Source organism: Carassius carassius, chromosome 5 (assembly GCF_963082965.1).
Source record: "Carassius carassius chromosome 5, fCarCar2.1, whole genome shotgun sequence".
Taxonomy (NCBI): Eukaryota; Metazoa; Chordata; class Actinopteri; order Cypriniformes; family Cyprinidae; genus Carassius; species Carassius carassius.
The window spans coordinates 8,065,492-8,086,385 of NC_081759.1; the positions used below are offsets into that span (position 1 = coordinate 8,065,492).

General features: G+C 35.3%; 1 protein-coding gene across 1 annotated transcript in view; it reads left to right on the forward strand.

Moving 5' to 3' along the window:
• The window catches only part of LOC132140726 (astrotactin-2-like), a 534,505-nt gene that overhangs the window by 309,129 nt on the left and 204,482 nt on the right, over window positions 1-20,894 (forward strand). Inside the window, exons 8-10 of the mRNA XM_059549640.1 lie at window positions 3,319-3,403; window positions 4,135-4,209; window positions 8,411-8,548. Of these exons, the coding sequence (XP_059405623.1) occupies window positions 3,319-3,403; window positions 4,135-4,209; window positions 8,411-8,548 (298 nt within the window). The remainder of the gene's footprint in view (window positions 1-3,318; window positions 3,404-4,134; window positions 4,210-8,410; window positions 8,549-20,894) is intronic.

Consider the following 20,894-nt stretch of genomic DNA (forward strand, 5'->3'; position numbering starts at 1 on the left):
AAGAAACTTTCTAAGGAAAGCATATTAATCACAAGAGTTCACGTATTAAAATGAAAAAAAAAACATTGATGAACAGACTCTTCCTGGTTTAATTTTATTTTCATCATCATTTAAAGAGGTCATAAAATGGAGAATCAAAATATTCTTGATATTTACACATATTACTCTGCAATAAAAATAAAAAAACCTACAACTGAACATTTTAGAACTCAAAACTAACTCCCCGGTTTAAAAAAATATTTATTAATTTATACACTTCTGAAAAATAAAGATTTGAAATCTTAAAATGCTCATTAGGCTTTATTGTCATATGCAATCATGGAGGCATGTTCTGAACAACTCATGTCTGTCAAACAATTACAAGAGTGATACTGCTGTTAGCTAATGAAATACTTTTTTGATGCATAAAAACTTGAGAAACTAATCTTGAGAAAACATAATACAAAAACCTGTAACTGCATTTCATGAGCTGTGATGGGTGTAATATGTAAGAGATCATGTACAGATGTGGTTTAATGCTTTTAATGCATTAGTGATTCAAGCCAGTGACTAAACTCCATGCTTGACATCAACTTCACACTGTTACCGGGCGTAGCCTGGAAACCATCTTTTCTCTATATTGTGGTTACTTTATATACAGTATATGAGCAAAGATCATTCTCTTTGAAATCACTGGAGCAGCGTGAGTCTACCATTATTTGATTTCTGCATTTTCACCAAAACTCCTACTATAATCTATAACACAGTTCACACTGTTCGACAAGTTTATTTATTTTTATTTTTTTTACATTCTGTTTGCATTGTGTTAGTTACATAAAAGTATTTGTGAGATTGCAGAAATGACTGTGATCATCATGTGTTGGTAGACATGATTGTGTTCGGCTAAAGTGCAGCACTGCAATGAGAGTAGTTCTTAATATAATCAATGATCAACATTATTACTATTACTATAATCAACACTTTTCACCATAAGTTAATCTTGGTGGCTGTAATGTTTCCTCATGTTGAAAAAGTAAAATTATATCTATAAATATTAAATAAGGAATCTGTAATTATATTTTGTAGAGGATTTTTTTTTTCTCACATAACAGCTTATTAAATAGTGTATAATATTTCCCAGAATAAATACTACTACTACAACTATTAATAACAAGAGGATATCTTGAAGAATATTTTACTTTTGTTGTATAGATATTGGCCTACATTTCAAAGGTTTTGAGTTGGTCATTTTGTACTGTTTTTGAAAGAAGTCCCCTCGGCTGCTTTTATTTGATCAAAAATGCAGCAAAAAATGTTATTTGTACAGTTTCTGTTGAACACAAGTCCTTCAAGTAGAGTCTCTTAAAACACTTTGCAACTTTGTTCAAAAAGAATTCAAAGACTTCTCCAAGTAGCATACACAAACTCACTTCAGATATAACCTTACAGGACTTCAAAGGACGACCATTTATAGGCAATCTACCTGCACTATAGCTCAAATCATCATTGAGAGCAGTTTGATTGAAACCTCTAAATCAGAATAATTGGCACATAGTCTGGAGGACCAGCACTTACAGCTGCACAAACATTTTAATACATTTGAACCTTCATTTTTACAGACGGAAAGGCTCATTTTCTGCTTTGTCTAACAGAAGGGCTGCTCCCATCCTGATTTGATGGTACAGGTATCTGTCATATGCTGATGCGCTCACAAAAAAAAAAATTATTAAGCACTTAGCTATTAAACTATTTAGTCCTGTAATGTCTGAGAGTCCAGTTTCACTCTAACTACCATCTATTTGTATTTCTTTCCTTTTTATTTATTTTTCATTCCTTTTTGTTAAATGGCACTATTAGGCAACTCGTATATGTCTTTCATTCTGTCTCTTTTTAATACATGTGTAATAAGAACTATTTTGCATTTTCAGATTATTGAAGTATAAGTTAAGATTTTCAAATGTAAGCCAAAAGAGAATTTTCTATTGGTAGTATTATTAGTAGTAATTATTCAGAAATGTCTGACCAAATTCCACGATTGATTTAGGTATTCCATACAGCTCTGCAATGAATTGCAGTAGATTACTACTCTGTCATTAATGTATGTTAGTTGTGGTTGGCAACTGTTTCCCTGTCCACCTTCTATTTCACTTTCTCTGTTTGTTCCAGTGTAATAGCTGTGCCTAAATGTGCTTGTTTACATAAGAATAAGCCGTGAAATTGGAGCCTTTAAATAGGATGAATATCATTATCATAGTAGGAGTACAGATGGGTGCATATTATGTCTAATATTCACCACTCCAGCTCATGAAATATGAATGTCTGCGTGTGCGGTTTGTAAAATGACTTTTCTTATTCTTTCGTTTCCCCTCCAGCCAGAGCTGGTTTTGAAATTTCCCTTCATATTCAAGTAAAGTACTGCTGTATCAGATTTCTCTTGCTTTTCAGATTTGCCCTTTATTTTAATTTGAAGAGTATGTTAGTTAGAGTATTTATTTTTTCCTATGTCACTTTTATATTTTTGTTTTGTTTGTTTTATGAATCATGAGCTGGCAAACTCTAGGAAACTTCAGAAAATATCCTGATTTCCATATGCATGAATAAAGAGACAATGAAAAATGTACTGCATAATTTGTTACATGGGCCACTTTAGTGACAGAATTAAACCAGACCTCAAACAAAATAGATGAATGCATAGAAATGTACACAATATATTATACAACTATAAATGAACTGACAATTATTTCATAATTTAAAGTCTCATACGGAAGCTTGTTTCCACTATGAAAACAATATAGGCATAAATATATAAATTAGTAAAAGTTTATAGCAAGTTTTCATAACAGTTTTCATTGCTTATGCCTCTATGACTTTTTACACCATACGTGACACAATTCAACATTACTTTCCTTATATAATGATATATTTAAAGTATGAATAGTCCCCCATGAAATAGACTTGATGTTGATTTGAAATAAGACATGGACATATTTCTGTGAGATTCATCCAGCAAACCCTCTGTCCTTGAGGAGGCATATCATACTTGTATCCTTGACTCCAAGCATCACCTACTGAGAGCTGAGTAGCTCTGTGATACCTTTCAAGATAAGTGAATATGTATATGTGTCCATCTGATTGTGAAGGTGTTGGAGACAGAACCAGCTCTCACATGTCACTCTTCCCAATTTACTTGACTGCATATAGGACAAACTGTACTTTGAAAACCTTTTGTCTGGAGCAAATCCAATTGTGTGAAATAGCACCGGGTGACACATGGACATGCGGTTGATTTGCCAGAGGGATAAATGAACATAGTCTGTCACTGTGTTGTGCTCTCTGCAGGGGAATGCAGCTGTCTGGAAGGTTATGCCCCTGACCCCGAGCATAACCATCTCTGTGTACGCACTGATTGGGGCCGCAATGAAGGGTGAGTGCTGCAAACCACTCTGTCAATCCCTCACAAATAGGCCAAACTAAAAGCTAGAATGGGGGGTGGCGGTGGGGGTGGAGAGTGAGAGATGCGATTCAACACCTCACCTCATGCCAATTGTAGTAACTACTCTTCCTTACTCATGTGGTGCATGTTAATGAACTCACTCATGCAAACAGCTGGTCCAAAAAAAAAAAAAAAAAAAATCACAGCAGCCCATCGACTCCAGTCTGAGACTTAAAAAGAACCTGGGACATTGTTACACTTGACATAACAACAGCTGTCACGCCTCCAGGAAATTTAAACAAGTTAGGTCTAAAGTAATCTAAAAGTAATCAGAGAGTAGTCTGATAACATTAGGTAAAATATGTAATGTAATGGTTATGTTACAAACTGCAATTTATGTTATGTAATTTGGAATTAGATTACAAGCAATCTAACCAGCACTGGCAAATGGATAGAAACACCATAGCATCTTAGTGGTCAGTACTGCACCTAATGACCACTCAGTTCTCTTTAGCAACCACCTAGCAACACCCTTGAAACACCGGAACATCCTAGCATAGTAATATACTTTTTTTGCCACTTCGGGCCACCTTCCTGCAGAGTTTAGCTCCAGCACACCAGAAGTTTCTCATTATCCTGAAGACCCTGAGTAGCAGGTTCAGGTGTATGTAATTATGGTTGCATTTGTACTCACAAAGCCTCTTTGTGTGTTTGTCCCACAGTCCGTGGCCTTACTCAAACTTGGAAAGAGGTTACGACCTTGTCACAGGCGAACAGGCTCCAGAGAAGATTTTCAGGTACGAACCAGATCTCCCCACCTGTCTGTCCTCTAAAATAAGGTCCCATGCTAAACACAACAGTCACAGGGGTGTCCCAGTCCAGGCAGGCAGGGGTGTCGGACTGGGGGTAAAACCAGTACTGATTACCAGGGCCCCAAAGGAAGAGAGGGCCCTTGAAAAGTCTGTAATACATATTTTCAGGGGCTGGGGGGGGGCATTAGGACTGCCTATGCATAGGGCCGGGGATCTTGTGCAGCGCCCCTGCAGGCAGGGCCTCCTCGCTTGCTGTCAGCCACCCTCATACTGAAAACAAACTGCCTGTGGGGGAGCGCTGTGGATTTCCTGGTAGGAGTTGCCCTAGGCATCTTCCACCTGAAAGAGGAGGGTGATCTACCGGAGCCCTGGACCTCTTTCCATTTTAAAGCAGCATCTAGGGCCACTATGAGTGTTTAGTGTGTCCATATATTTATATTTCATGTTCTCAAGAAAAGGGTGAAGATAGAAAGGGAACAAGGACAGGTCACAAACTGTACCATGTCACTTTGAATTTCTCTATGTTTCTGCCTGACTGCAGTCTGAGTTGCATGTTGCTTTTTTTAACCAGACTCGTTGGAAACATGTGACTGCATTTCTCAAAAACATAAAATGCAGGTACATTTCGCTGCACTTTTCAGAAGACACATCCACAAGAGGCATTATAAGCAAGAACATTTACATAGGCAAGTACATTACAAGTACATCAAAGTGCTAAATGTATTATTATTATTTTTATTTCTTTACATTTGTATGTGATTGTTGCGACATTTTATTACATTGGTTAATGGCAACACATTAGCTGAAGAAGCCAATGCTGTTTTAATTAGCTTCTAGCTTCTGTCTTTGATCTATTTTATCAGACCCAGGCTTCACATCACAAGTGCAATGTTGTACCAGGTGCACTTCTGAGCAAGGTTACTATGCAAGAAATCCATAGATGTCAGGCTTGTTATGTGATGCAAACATAGAAATACATTAAAGGTAACCTATTATGCCCCTTTTCACAAGATGCAAAATAAGTCTGTGATGTCCCCAGAGTGTGTATGTGAAGATTTAACTCAAAATACTTTAGATAATTTTGTATAGCTTGTTAAAATTGCCACTTTTAGGGTATGAGCCAAAACGCATCATTTTTGTGTCTTCCCCTTTAAATGCAAATGAGCTGATGATCCGGGGGAAGAGGGCGGAGCTTCAAGAGCTCAAGCTCCAGCAATACTGGTTCTAGCCTTTGCAAATAAACTTGACAAGCAGGGAGACAAATGTTGTTGGTGTTTTACTCTCTAGTGTTTACTCTTTAGTGCCTCTAGTGTTCACTTGATGCAGACTGTAGTGAAATGTATGCATGAAACAGACAGTCACATATTTCATTTTTTACACTCTTTAAATTATTTACACATAAAAGTGAGACATGTACCAAACATGTAAAGACGAGACAGAACTTGTGTGTTAAAGCAGAATTTAGTTGTTTATTGTTGCTGAGCAGTTACACTTATCCAAAAGAGCAATTAACATATCTATTTGCTATATAAACTGTTATTTACTTGATTTTTTTTTGCATATACTGTTACTATGATACAAAATTACTCACACCATGATATAGGATTTTGTAGTGCAGTCCACACATATATCAGTAGTCGCAGCAATTTCAACTAAAACAAATGTGTATTTTACATTGGACAATTACTTGATGTAATGACAATTTCTCACTTTAATTATCCCTATTAAATTATGTATCTCGTTAATTAAACGTGAAGATATGTTCCATTATTTTGCTTGTTTTCAGACTATGAGCATGAAGCGATTTTATTTTTCTTTGGATCTAAACGTGAAGGCGAAAATAAATGAAATTTATATCATCCCATTCACTCTCTCCTTACTCACCCAAGCTGTCATCACTCTTAACCACCTGACAACTCAAGCCATTTAGTTCAGCTGGCAGCAGTTGACTGATAGTGGACTGAGGAAAGCAATCGATGCCCTCTGAAGTGTCAATTGATGGGCCGAAGCAAGGCCTGGGCTATCGCTGTCTTATTTATGAGTGGAAGTATGCATTGATCCAGAGTAATTCAGATGTGCTTGTCTATATCCAAGGTCAACGGCTGGCCAGACTCAGACATGGACTTTAGTGCGGTGGAGCCCTTGTGTCAGATCGGTATGATATATGATAAGTGTGCATGTTATCATACAAATTTAATTCCCAGAATATGGATTCATTGGCTAAATTAATATTATATTAGCTCAATTATTTTAGCTCTTTGGTTACCTTGATAAAGTAATCATGATGCTATTAAACTAATTACGAATTAGTCAGCCATAGTTAATATACATGTCACATATGTGCCAATCGTAGGAAAATAAAGCAACAAGCCACAGAAAGCTGTGGTTTACAGTGAATTTATAACAGCTAAGGAGGGTTGTTAGGCACAATACTGTAAAAAATTAATTGTAAACAATGGCTTCATGGTGCTTATTGCTTTTATAAAACAGTTTATATATATATATATACAGTACACAGCAAGGTTTCATAAAAAAAAAAATAATAAAATAAAAAAATAAATAAATAAATTGTAATGATAATAATAAAAATATTATTCTTCTGCCAAAATATGTAGTTCCTTAGAAACAGTTGTGATTGTAACAAAGTGACAAGCCCAGACTCAGAAATAAGGGCACACTGGAAACCATGCTTTAAGGGATCTTTAAAAGGGACAAAGGATTGGTGGATCAGTGATGTGGTTAAGCTCTGCACGTAGGCAACATGGCTGCTGAGACTGTAGGGTTCACCTTTCCCGTTTTTCATGGTGGCATAAAACTGATGGAGAGCCTGGCTTATGTCAGTTTTGGTTATTGATTAAAAATAGACCCATCAGGCACAGAACATCAATATAACGTCAGGTTGACATTGGATATGACGTCAGACAGATGTTGCATTTTGCTTGAGAATGAAAATTGGGTTGACGTCAATATTTTACGCCAATTTAACGTTGACAACAAATATCAACATCAGCTGATATCGGTATTGGATTTAAATTAACATCGACAATAGACATTGAATTGACATTAAATTTTGGACACTCAACCAAATATCAACATATTACATTTACATTTATATTTTACATTTATTCATTTAGCAGACGCTTTTATCCAAAGCGACTTACAGATGAGGACAGTGGAAGGAATCAAAAACAACAAAAAAAGCAATGATAGATAAGTGCTATAACAAGTCTCAGTTAGGTTAACACAGTACACCTAGCATGGGATTTTAAATAATATAATATAAAGAAAACAGATAGAATAAAAAAAGAATAGAGCAAGCTAGGGTTAGAGGTCTTTACACATACACACACACACATACATCTTATGGCATTGTGTGCCTGCTGGGAATAGCCATGTCTTTTACGGCACACCAGGACTGAAAACAGCGAATAGCCCACATTGTCTGCTTAACAGTAGCAACTTAATTTCTTGACTGTTTCAACTCTCAAATTGGTCTCTTATTAAATTTCAACCATCTCTGCTTTGTTTTTTGTTCTCTTTCTCTGTTCTGTCCATCACTTTCCCCTGCTCATCCTCGCTTAGCCCCAGTAAATAAAAATTCACCATTTTTTTTATTTTTCAGTGACAAATCTTCAGTCACTGAAAAAAATATTATATTAGTCTGCATTCTCTTTACACAATATTTATCCATCCATATATGTTGTTTTTATATATATACACTACTTTGAGATGAGTAAGTAATGAGAAAAAAAAGGATATATTAGTTAGAGTAATTTTCCATTAAGATTATAGGTGGTACAATCATGTCAATTAATCTGCATTACAAAGAGGCTAAAACCGAGATACAAATACTGTAAACTTAGACACTCATTTCTTTTCCCCCTGAAGTCCACCTATAAGGTTCAAAATATTGTTTTACATGACATTTTTATTTTATTTTATTAATTCGTTAACATTCAATGTTTTTATTATTTAGTTATTATTTTTATTTGTGTATGTCATTAGCACAGAACTATTGTCTAGTTTGATGGTTTTTATTTGTGAATGTTCTGAAGAACAGATCTTCTCTCTCAGTCAGTGTGGCTTTCTTTTAATAAACAGCTGTCCTTATTCCAGCAGGTTACAAAGGGTCATTGAAATTCAACTGACACAGTACGCTCTTGTGTTCATGTTCCTCACGCTGCAGGTCATCCTACAGTCTGGGTCAAGGCCTATGGCTGCCAGTCAGCAAGAGCTTTGTGGTTCCTCCGGTGGAACTGTCAATCAACCCTATAGCCAGCTGTAAGACGGACGTGTTGGTGACAGAAGACCCTGGAGAAGTGCGGTGAGTTAATCACAGCTCAGCTCTACAAGCCCACCTGTGTGTTTCAGTACATTCTCAACTGAGAATGGACATCAGAAGATGTCTGTGTTCCTGCTGTAACTGATGGGTTGAATGTAATTTATTAAGCCTGGTGTGGATCTTTTTTAATATAATCAGGTTTATTAGACATATTTAATTACATGTCATTGACCCAGCCAACATATTACTATTACACAAATTTGTATTATTATTATTATTATTATTATTATTTATTTTTTATTATTATTTTTGTTGTTGTTGTTGTTATTTTGTTGTTGTATATATGTATATATATATATATAATGATAAGTATAATGATAAGTAACCCACCAAAATATTAATCCACAACATAGACCTCAATATAAACTGAAAAACTGAATTTTTCATATTTTCGATACTATTTTAAGTCGTAAAGTAAGCAGTATACAATTAAAATCCCACACATGGCTTTACTAAGCATGACAGATGGTGCCTGAGACCTCCCGAGCTGAACAGCGCCCCACAATTTTATTTCCACGTTACATTACGTGAACCTCGGTCCACCAAGACGATATGAATCCGCTTCAGCTATGTGTCTGCAACAGGTCAGTAACTAGTTGGAATGTCTGTTTTTTTTTTCTATGTAGGGTAGTGGATCAAATTAACAAAGTATAAATCCTTTAGTTTAAATTTTCTCTCATGAATAGCCTTTATACGGTATGGTTATATTGTTTGTTTTATTATTATTCTGAGAATAGACATATGATCATCTCTCCTCACGCGTATTGTTCCACATTTTAAATCAACATTTGGAGGTGATAAATACTATATCTAAAGGCAATTATTATACAGAATTTTATCCAACATTAGGGCGCCACCCACAGGATAACTCAAGGACATCCCTGCCAAAATGTTGTCTGCATGTGTTCAGAGATTAGAACATAAAGTTTACTAAATGTATTAGTGCTACGACTCAGAATCGGTCAGGAGCCGCTACTGTGATAAGTACCTTTACAAGTGCATAACCCTACTAACTCTAACCTAACAGTTTACAAATAATCTAATGACTGCCAGTTGACATGCAGTTGCAAATATACTTATAGTAGAATATAGTAGAAAGTGATCATTCTGAACAAAAACAGTATGTTATTACTACTGGAAGAATGTTTGTTAATATCTTTGAGAAAAGTTCTGAGAACACTCCTTTTTGGCTGGGTACTTGCTGATTCTTAGTAATTATTTGTGAAGTTTACTAGCAATTTCTAAGTGAAAATTGTTTCGACACATTTTTTTTTTCAGTTCACTTTCAAATCACCCAGAACATCTTAAAATCTGCCTCACAAATACCCTTTCAACCAAATAAACTATCCCATCGCCTATCCTTAGTAATCACATTAGCAATCACCTATTCACCTTATTCCTACATCCCATAACAATTTCTTTGAATTATGGGTATAACCTTTTGTTAAGCTGTAAACACTTTTAAAAGCACCAATTTCTTTTTTTTTATTATTTTTTTAAATTTTTTACAGCAATAACCGACGGGTGAAATAACACAGTAGTATTGTATATCTGTTACTATATATCATTTTTGATTGTCATAATCAAAAATGTTCATTAACTTTGTCATTGCCTGATTTCTGACAGATAAAAGTTTGTATTTACCTGTGAAACAAACCTGGAAAGAGACGTGAGGATTTGAGGAGAAAAACAAGAGATTCTTTGTGCATTCCAGGCAATTATTAATGGAATTATAAATTAAATCAGGAGAACAGACCAAAAAATGTTTAGTATATGTCCTCCTTATTCATACTATTACAGCGGAATGAGAAGGGGAAAAATGAGAAAAGAAAGAAAATATATATAATGAGGAAAAGAATGAAGCGACTAAAAGAGCCCTTGCCATAGATAGTCATGTAATAACGTCACATTAAAATAGCAAGTTTTATGTAATTCTCATGATGTCTGCAAATAAAACATGAAGGAAAATTGACAGCTTATTCAGTCTATCAAACTGTTGTGGGCAACCTTATGATTTGAAATTATTCAGTTCAGTCTTTTTGAATGGAAGTTCCCCAATCCAGAAGTGTTTTAAATTGAGACCATGTGTCTATTTGACCATTTTAATGTAATGTTTTGGAATTATTTATTTAACTTATTTCTACTGAAATACAAAAACATACATTCTCTGGATTTTTTCGTCCAGTAAATCTCCGTCTAAGTGAAATGTTCAGGCAGTTATTAATAGACTTCTCAAAGCCTTTTATCTGGCATTACTCTTGCCTCTTCATTTCTGATAGCCCCACAACTGCTGTTGGTTGAAATGTCCTCAGGGAAATATGCTATTTACAGTATTACTTTTTCGCAACCAAGCTGTTTTCATCATTATTGCAATCCCAACATATGCCAAGCTGTTCTTACAGTGTCAGCATATACTCTGGTATGAATCAGGTATAGACTAAGAGCTGAAGGATCATGCACCTATTGGTTTGTGTATTTAAGCACCAGTGACAGCCTGGATATAGTCTAGTTGTATAAGGGTAGTTTCTGTTTAGTCCCATACAATATGATGGTTTGTTAGAGTTGGTTTGTTTGATCTGGGAGCACTGAATGGCCATGATGCATTGGACTAAGACTGTGAAATGACATTTATATACTCACATTCCAATGAATAATTTTTTTTTTTTCCCAACATTAATTTGTCCTTAAAAGCCTGTCAGTGAATGAAATATGTTCTAGGTTGCAAGTACATTACTGATGATTTAAGCAGTTTTGGCACACTGGAGTATTATCTTTGCCAAATAAGTAAAGTGGTGTGAATGTTGTTTAATCTTGTACTGTAGGTGTACTTTCCATTTTGTGTCCAGAAATGGGATAGTGTTTCTTTCTCCCATTCCTCCCTTATACACCTAGATAATTTGTGAGTACTGCAGATGAATAGCATTCATTAACATTTCAGTTTCATCCCAGAATGAGGTGTCCATGTCTCTGGCCTTTAGTAAGTGGAGACAGTGACCTGCAATCGCTTGTATTTGGCTTCATTCAGAATTAAACTGGCTTTCCACCAGAAGTGTTAGCGTGTTTAGCTCCATGTCTACTGATGCTTTCATCTATCTATCTATCTATCTATCTATCTATCTATCTATCTATCTATCTATCTATCTATCTATCTATCTATCTATCTTTCTATCTATCTATCTATCTATCTATCTATCTAAACAAAACTATTTAAAATAAAAATGAAAAAAGAATGGTCTCAATTAAGGTGACTGCAATAAACTAGATAAAATATATTCACACTAAATGGGAAACAAAAACAAAGCAAAACACCCTGTTTGTTATGACAAAACAGCAGCTTTGCAATCAATATTTCACGTCCTAAAATGCCATGCACGGGCAACAAACTGTGAATTGTTGAAGCAATAGCAAACGGCATATTTCCAGTCTAATAGACTTGTTTTGCAAGTCTGTTAGCTATTTTTATCCCACACAAACATACTGTTTCAAAAGGGGGTACATCAAGCATTAGCTCTTTAAACCCGAGCTTAATAATGTACTTGTCACATGTGATTTTAATGCATACTATATATATATATATATATATATATATATATATATATATATACTTCTCTCATACATACTGTATTACACACAGTGTTGTCTCCCTTGTGAGTATTCAAAGTGTGCACAGTAAGTGTGGAAAATTGAGCCCTAGTTCAAACAAACTCTAACTTTACTGCTTGCATATATTCAGACTTTTGGTTGTGAATGATTAATTAAGCTTAATTAGTACTTAACATCATGGCAGGGACAAAATAATAACTTTGAGGATGGAAACACCCATTTTATGAGTGATTAGTGGAGTTTCAGAGGAATACATTATATCAGCGTAATGTATCTGGAAAATAATTAGTTGCTGCTGCACAGGAAATGTCTGTCACATCACACACAGCACAATGAATAATGAGCTCCTTTTAATTATGCTAATGAGATTTAGTGGGAACACCCATGAGTGAAGGCTGCCGACTGGAGCAAACTAAAACCAAAACAGAAATTTCAACTAATGGAAGACGAGCAAATGCTCTGTACTCTTACTGTTATTACATTACTATTACTATTATCTGACACCCACTGTCCTGAATGCTTTTTATGGAATATTATCATTATACATTTGTTCAATTACACAAATGAAACAACATATAATTGTGTTTGTATAATCCATAAAAAATAAAACAATATACATTAATAGAAAAAGGTGTGCAAGCAGGTATAAATATAAAATTTAAGATCCTTAAAATGTCAAAGATTACTTTCACAATTTTCAGTCAACAAAACCATTAAGACAGTGTCAGAACTGAGATATGAACTTGGATCAGTGGAATGAGAGTCAGACTCTCTAACCTTGAGCCACTGGGAGCTGGTGAACCCAAACATAATCACGCGCTCTAGAGATGTTCAGATGCAATAGAATTTGCTAAAAGTTCAAGCAAACAATTGACCCAAAATTCCACAGAAAGCAGGAAACTTCAAAAGACAATACCCAGGTGGCAAAAACAGTCCAAAAAGAGGACTAATTCCACAAAATAAAGCAAAACGAGATATAAATCCAAAATACGCAAAGGAGGAGCAGAGAGGGAACATATAAAAAGGAGAAAAGCCCTGGCCACAGACGCAGCAAATTGCTGCAAAATCCCAGCCATGTTCGCCAGTAAGGGAGCAGGTCGGTCAGAATTACATTTATATTTACTAGGGATGGGACGGTTCACTGAAAAAACCGAACCATTCAGTTCTGCACACACTGTTCGGCATGCGCTGGGACCGCTGTTCAACTTAAATCTGACAAAGCATCTGTAATATGGTTTACTATAAATAACACGTAAAACAATCAGGGTTCAGCTAATATATGTTTCTGCTGATGGAAGCGCATTCTGGATTCCAAGACATTACAACAGCGATGAGAAAAAAAGAAAAGAAAAAAAAACCTGGACAAATCATTCACTCTTGTTCAATACTAATACGAACACTGTATCAGTGCATTCCTTTAAAGTGACAGTCTTTATATTAATCGAACAGCAACAACAAAGAAATCACTCACTGCTCTTGATTAAAAAGCTTTTTTTTTACTTTAATAAAGAATAATCTTTAATTTATAGTCCAAAATGCAATGCTGTTTTACATTTGATTACTTTATTTAATTTCTGTACCTAAAAAGTAATGCAAGACCTACCTAAAAAAAACCTGAAAGTCAGTTTATTTTATTTGTATCTTTACTCTGTTGTATTTATTTGTGTTGTTGCTTGTAGTTAGAATATTCTTAATAATATGATAATATATATATTTTTTGAAAGTATACTTTTTTGATAAACATAGCACATACCACGGTACCAAAACCGTGACTCTAAATTCGTGAAACAAACCAAACTGTGAAAAAGTTGAACTGTTCCACCCTAATATTTACATAATCATTTGGCAGACGGACGCTTTCATTCAAAGTGACTTACAATAGATAAAATCTATTTAAAAAACAGTATTTTTTTAGTGCCAAAATTGACCAGATTTTTCATTTCTAGAGTTTCTAGCGTTCCATTTCTAGTGTACAATGCTTATTTATTTTGAAGGTGACGAAGGAAGCAACAGTAGCACTAGTGCTGCTAGTGCTCCTGCTGTTGAACAAGAGAGGGTGGACAGTTCAGCTTTTGAGTCAGAGCAGGAACCATCAAGTAAAGTTTAAGCTATTAGCAAAACTAAACATGCTGGCTATACTCTTTGAAAAATATGTGCCTTTATGATTTATAAGGTCATCAGTAGTAGGACTGTGATCATTGGGACATACAATTGATGACTGCATAATTAATATAGATTATTGAAAGTGCTTATTTCATATTGCAGGGAAACTCAATGGGCAGAGTGAGAGAGGGGGGGATCAAGGGAAAGATGATAGAGACAATGAATGCCTTGATACTTCTTGATACTTCATTTGATTATTTTGCTCATCCACAGTCTAAGGATTTTGATTTATTTTTTTAAGTATAACCCAATTCAAACAACTGGAAGACTTTGTTACTTTTTTTTCTACTGTGCATTTATACATATAAATACTGATGTTATATTAATTATCAGTATGTACTTATGGTTAGGGTTAGGGTAAGGATTTGGTGTAGCACTTTATTGCTTAAACTTTATTTTAAAGTATCCTTGTTATAGTGTAATTATACATTCACTGAGTAATATTAATTAACTACATGTACTTACTAAATGGTTAAGCCTGTGTTATACTTTCTGCATCCAAGAGTCTGCTAGGGAACGCTATGGTAAGCATGGCCTAAAATCGTCATCGCAGAGTGTGCGCGGAGGCTCTGAGTGAACAACCGTATGCCTCCTATTTTTTGTGTCAGTAGACTTCAAAAGCACCATAGCACATGTGCAGTCTGTGTGAAAAAGCCCGTTGCTAATCGAACCTGTACAATCCATCAATAAAACAATATAAAGACAGTCAGATGTGCAATATTCTGGGCAATTGTTTGTTCACATGTTTGTTGCAGAGCGGTACATCAGCGTACACTTTCAGTAGTATAAATACAAGTAGTCCATGTCCGCCCTGTCCGTGTACAGGTCCGAATTTCTTGTGCAGAAAGTCTAACACAGGCTTTAAGGTTTGGATTAGGGTTTGGCTTAGGGCTACGTTTAACTATAAATAATTTATTGTTATTATAATAGTAAGTACATGCATGTAACGTGCCTCAAGGACACCTGTTACCACTTTATTTTACAGCAGATGCATTTAATTGTACTTACCTAAGAAAGTACTGGGTAATGCAAGGCGACATGGGTTAAGATTAAGTTCAGGGGTAGGTTCAGGTTTAATACTTAGTTTTTACAAAACAATTGTACTTACTATAATCATGAGGATCCAAGTTTGTTTATGTTTTGTTTTGTTCCTTATTACTCCTCATTGCTCTACACTGTGTGTAGTTTGTCGGTTGTGGTTGTTGCAGTGGCTGCATCGCTGTGCTGTTAGCTGATTGCTGTGATTCTCTGCCTGTGACCTGTGTGTGTTCACACTCTATGTTACACACTCAGTTACACACTCAGTACAGACCAGTGGACACACCTTCTCATTCAAAGAGTTTTCTTTATTTTCATGACTATAGATTCACACTGAAGGCATCAAAACTATGAATTAACACATGTGGAATTATATATGGAATTATATACATAACAAAAAAGTGTGAAACAACTGAAAATATGTCATATTCTAGGTTCTTCCAAGTAGCCACCTTTTGCTTTGATTACTGCTTTGCACACTCTTGGCATTCTCTTGATGAACTTCAAGAGGTAGTCACCTGAAATGGTCTTCCAACAGTCTTGAAGGAGTTCCCCGAGAGATGCTTAGCACTTGTTTGCCCATTTGCCTTCTGTCTGCGGTCCAGCTCACCCCTAAACCATCTCGATTGGGTTCAGGTCCGGTGACTGTGGAGGCCAGGTCATCTGGCGCAGCACCCCATCACTCTCCTTCTTGGTCAAATAGCCCTTGATGCCTTCAGTGTGACTACAATTTTCATAGTCATGAAAATAAAGAAAACTCTTGGTCTGTAGCTTGTGTAGTTTCATAATTCTTTCAATTACTGTTAAGGGTTGATGATGAGATGCTAGGACAGTCATCTCTATCACTAACCCGGGTAAAGGATAACAGAATTTTAAAGTTTGGATGAATCATCCCTTTAAATCATGCTTCGTTTTTTTTTTTTTTTTGGCATGATAAATCCCATAGAGTTGAGCCATATGTACCATTTAATGAATATGAGCTGAATTTCATTGTAAATTGGTATTGGTGACCTACATCAGAGCTATGTTGCGATCTTTGTAATATAAAAAGATGTCTTTGCTCTTTTCAGCCCTTTGTGATATATTCTGAGAATTTTGGATCAATACTCATCTGCAATAGGCCAATGACAAAGCACTGAATTCTTGTATTACCACAAGCCTATCTGTTGGAATCTCCAATGTCACTGTGATTCATATGCCAGCAACCCGAACTTCAATCGCTGAAAGTCTGCCGCAGGTTTTAGTTCACTCATAGATTTTTACTGTGCTGTTTATAGAAACTGATCCCACATGATTTAGACAGTGCTTTTGAGGGACTCATGTTGTCTAAGGTCATGTTTTCCCCAGACATTTTCAAGCAGCCGTGCCATTAGCTTTGTGGTCTGTCCGGCACATCTGTGGGCTCCACAGGTCCACTTCAGTCCACCATGAAGAGCTGGACTATCCCGAACACTTCATAAATCCCCCAATCAATTCCACTCCAGGCATCTCCAGCTGTGCTCAAAGCCCATTGTTCTGTCGATAAGAAACTGTCAATAAGCTTAGAGGGCGAGCGACAGCCACTGCACTTTTGATGAATGGTTCATTCGATGCAAGCAACAAACTGAACATTACCACAAGCTAATGTCTTCCACACAGCACAGATCATTCATCCTGTCATACTTCATATGCGTTGCCAAATATACAGCCACTTTCAATATGGTAAATTGCAAATAAAAAAATTTACAAAAAAAAAAAAAAAGCATGACATACACGTTTCAACGGAAATTAATTTAAAGCATATCTTAGTTTACCATAAATGCTTGTCACCTACATTCAGCAGTAACACTTTAGCTATATTTCAAAAACAGTAAAAGTAATTATTAAATTACATATAAAGATATACAGTAGGTGGCCAACCAGAGTGTGCTTTTCGGAAATAGCCGTCAGCTTTGCGTCGCCAATGTGTTACATTTGACGGCTGCAGTTGATGAAAATGAAAGAAAAACACTAATGAAAATGTTGTAGGCCTACTTACTGTATGAAGTTATGTGCATTTCTTAGAATGAATTCAAGCAGGATACATGTCAAGCCTACGAGCCTGTGCTTATATGTTCTCTAAGCTACACAGTATTACACCATATTTTAGATTTGAAACTTTTAACAGGTGTGTAGTATTATTTTTATAATATGAATTATGTGTTATATTATCTTAAAGAAATGGTTGTTTACTTTTAATCAGAGCATTAAAACTGGTAGCCTTTTTTAATGAGCTTCATGGATTTATATGCAAAATGTCAATATTCTCACATATTAGGCCTATATTTGTCAAAAGTAAATTTTTTTATTCATATTTTAAAGTTCCTTTGATAAAACTGCATGCATTTATAACTTAACTTTGTTATTCGTTACCTGTCCTTTATTTTGATGGATAACTACTTGGGGAAAAAAACTGATTAAGAAAGTGTTACATGTTTTATGAATTATTTAATTTATTTTAGTAAAACGTGAGGCACTAAATAATTTCACTCCCATTATTTAGGCCTAACTAAAACAAGAAAAAATAAATTAAACCTGTAGTGATGTCATACTTAAGTATGTATAAATCAAAAACAAAAAATAACAAGCTATTTGCATTTAATATAAATGTAAACTGTCATAAATTTTAATTGCAATTAACATGCAGTTACCAGTTTTTTTATATCATAATTCTGACCACTTTTCTGATAATTATGAGATCAAATAAATTTTGAGTATAAAGTCAGAATTGCAGGATATAAACTTGTTATTCTGACTGTTTCTTTCTCTTTTACTATTAAAAGTTAATATCTCACAATCCTGACTTTATTTGTTAGAATTGCGAAATGTAAGCTTGCCATTGCAAGAAAAAAAGTCTGAACTGTGAGATAAAAAGTCACGCTTTTTAATTAATTTATTTATTTATTTATTTATTTTTCCTTGTTCAGTTGCATAAGCAGGCTTCTTTACTGTTTACTTAGTGAAAATACATATTATGACCAACTTTGTGGTCAAATGAAGCATTGTGAAAATGGAAAATGCTGTTAAAACATATGTTTATATATAATTAGAATAAAACTCTTGTTTATTGTCTTAAGTCTTAATAATGCAGGTCTCAGCATAACCCTCTAAATGTGGACGCTGACTTCATGTCTCCTGTAATATGTGTGTAATGATTCGTACCTTCCACTGGCAGGGATGTAAGTGTGATGAACCTGCCTAGTGTAGACTTGCCTCATTTTTCATGCATGTTAAGTATCTCAATTAAAAGCACCAGGCTTCGGTAAAGTTCCCTCACTGACTGCAATCTGTGATGAAGCGCAACATATTTATGAATTACAGGCAGAGCCACATTCATCAACTTCAACCCTGGGCAATTATAAGTTGGATAATCATGGCCAGGCACAATGTTGCTGTCCAACAGAGGTGATTCATTTCTGTGCAGAAAAGACAGAGACAGGCGAGAGAGATTAATGATGACAACAGTAATGTCACTCTGTGCAACTCAATGCTGTTATTTGTACCTGAATTTGGTATCTGCATTGGCACAAAATACAATACAGCTAGATAAAACAGAATAACAATGGCCTTTTGGAGCCGCACTAGTTAGTCAGTTTGTTTTGCAACAATTTGCTGCTTTAGGCCTGTGTAATTACATGAAACCACATTCATAAACATAAACGCTTAAAGAGTTAATTAAGCCTGTTACAAAGAAACTATTTGTTGAAATGTTCACAGACTAGCAAAAGCTTTTGTGAGCCACTAACTGCTAAACTAACATGGGTTGGACTGATTCTGACAGAAACTCTGGAAGACTGAAACATGTCTGTTTTTGTGCCGTTTATGGAAATGCAAGCAGCATGAATCTGGCATTTCATTTTTCCCATGCATCACCTCAGTTGGGTGGGACACACTGTACAGTTGGGCTACACTCAGTGCTGCACTGCACATGTCAGTCATATACATATGGTAAACAGTAACATGACAACTCATCTTCTGGATGACAACCTGATTTGTAACAGTTTGTCATTATATACCGTTGAAAATAGCATTTTCCTAAAAGTCCTTAAAAATTATATCTGTCTTTTGTAATGTTAGAAAAAGTTTTAGTGCACAAAAAATGTTAAATACTAGAAAAAGACTTGCTAGTATTAGCCAAAATGTAGATGAGTTTATTACTTAATCATATTTGGAGAAATGTAGCATTGCATCACTTGCTCACCAATGGATCCTCTGCAGTGAATGGGTGCCATCAGAATGAGAGTCCAAACAGCTGATAAAAACATCACAATAATCCATTAGTAATCCACACGACTCCAGTCTATCCATTAACCCAACGTGATCTCATGAGAATACGTATGTATTTTTACGTTTAATGTGGTTCTACCACGCGTACATTTACTTACGTTTTCATGCACATAAAAACGTACAACTTAGACGTATTTATAGCAGTAAAACGTACAAATACTTACGTGTTAGCAGCTAAAAAACCGTAAATAATCTAACGTAAAGTGTGAATTTATATGAATTCCCATGTATTAATATTAAAATCGTGGCTTTAATGATTTAAATCTGTTGTATTTAATTGTCATATCAATAAATGTTTTTTATTGAATTTATTGAAAGCAGTTTACTCATCTACTTCATAGGAAATAACATTTCTGTGCATGCTGCAACACATAGATACACAAAAGCACAGCATACAATTACAGATCACATCCATTTTATTTGTTTGCTGTACTCCATCTTTACAATCCAGATGTTTGCAAGGAACATAACCATCAATCGATCTTCATCTTCATTCTCAGCAACAGCGTCCGTCACAGTCAAAGCCCGCGCTCGTTATGATTCGAATTAGTGATGTGTCGTTCTTGAACGATTCGTTCATTTTGAACGAATCTTTAATGTGACTCGGGAAGAACGAGTCATCTCGGGGAGTGATTCGTTCAGTCGCGCATGCGCATTATTCTATAGGTTCTGTTCTAGTAGTAGTGATTCGCCTGTCAGTCAATGCAGTCTTGAGCCGGAAAGAGAATTGATTAGTTCATAGTTCGGGTCTATCGGGTTTTTGACTCGTTCCTTAATCACGTGACAGCCACATACGCTAAACCCAATTGCAGTCTGAGCCGGAAAGAGAATTGATTAGTTCATCTCATGAGTCTTCGGGTCGAGTCATTCCTTAATCACGTGACAGACCCATAGCCTACGCTAAAACCATAGACAGTAAAATAATGCAGTATTGAGCCGGAAAGATAATTGATTAGTTCATCTTTCGGTTATTCGGGTTGTTTGTTCTTTTGTCCCGTGATGTGGCTAGAGTAATTATTAAATCAGGTTGTCTGTATAAACCATACTTTTGTAACATATGACACTCTATAAACATTAAAAAACACCGTGTACATACTTTTGAATTGTTGTTTATTGTTTATTTTTGTGCCAGAAAAGCTTTGTAACAAAGAGGACAACTATTCCAAAATAAATCAAAATAATAAAAAAGTAAATAATTAAAAATAAAATTAAAAGATAA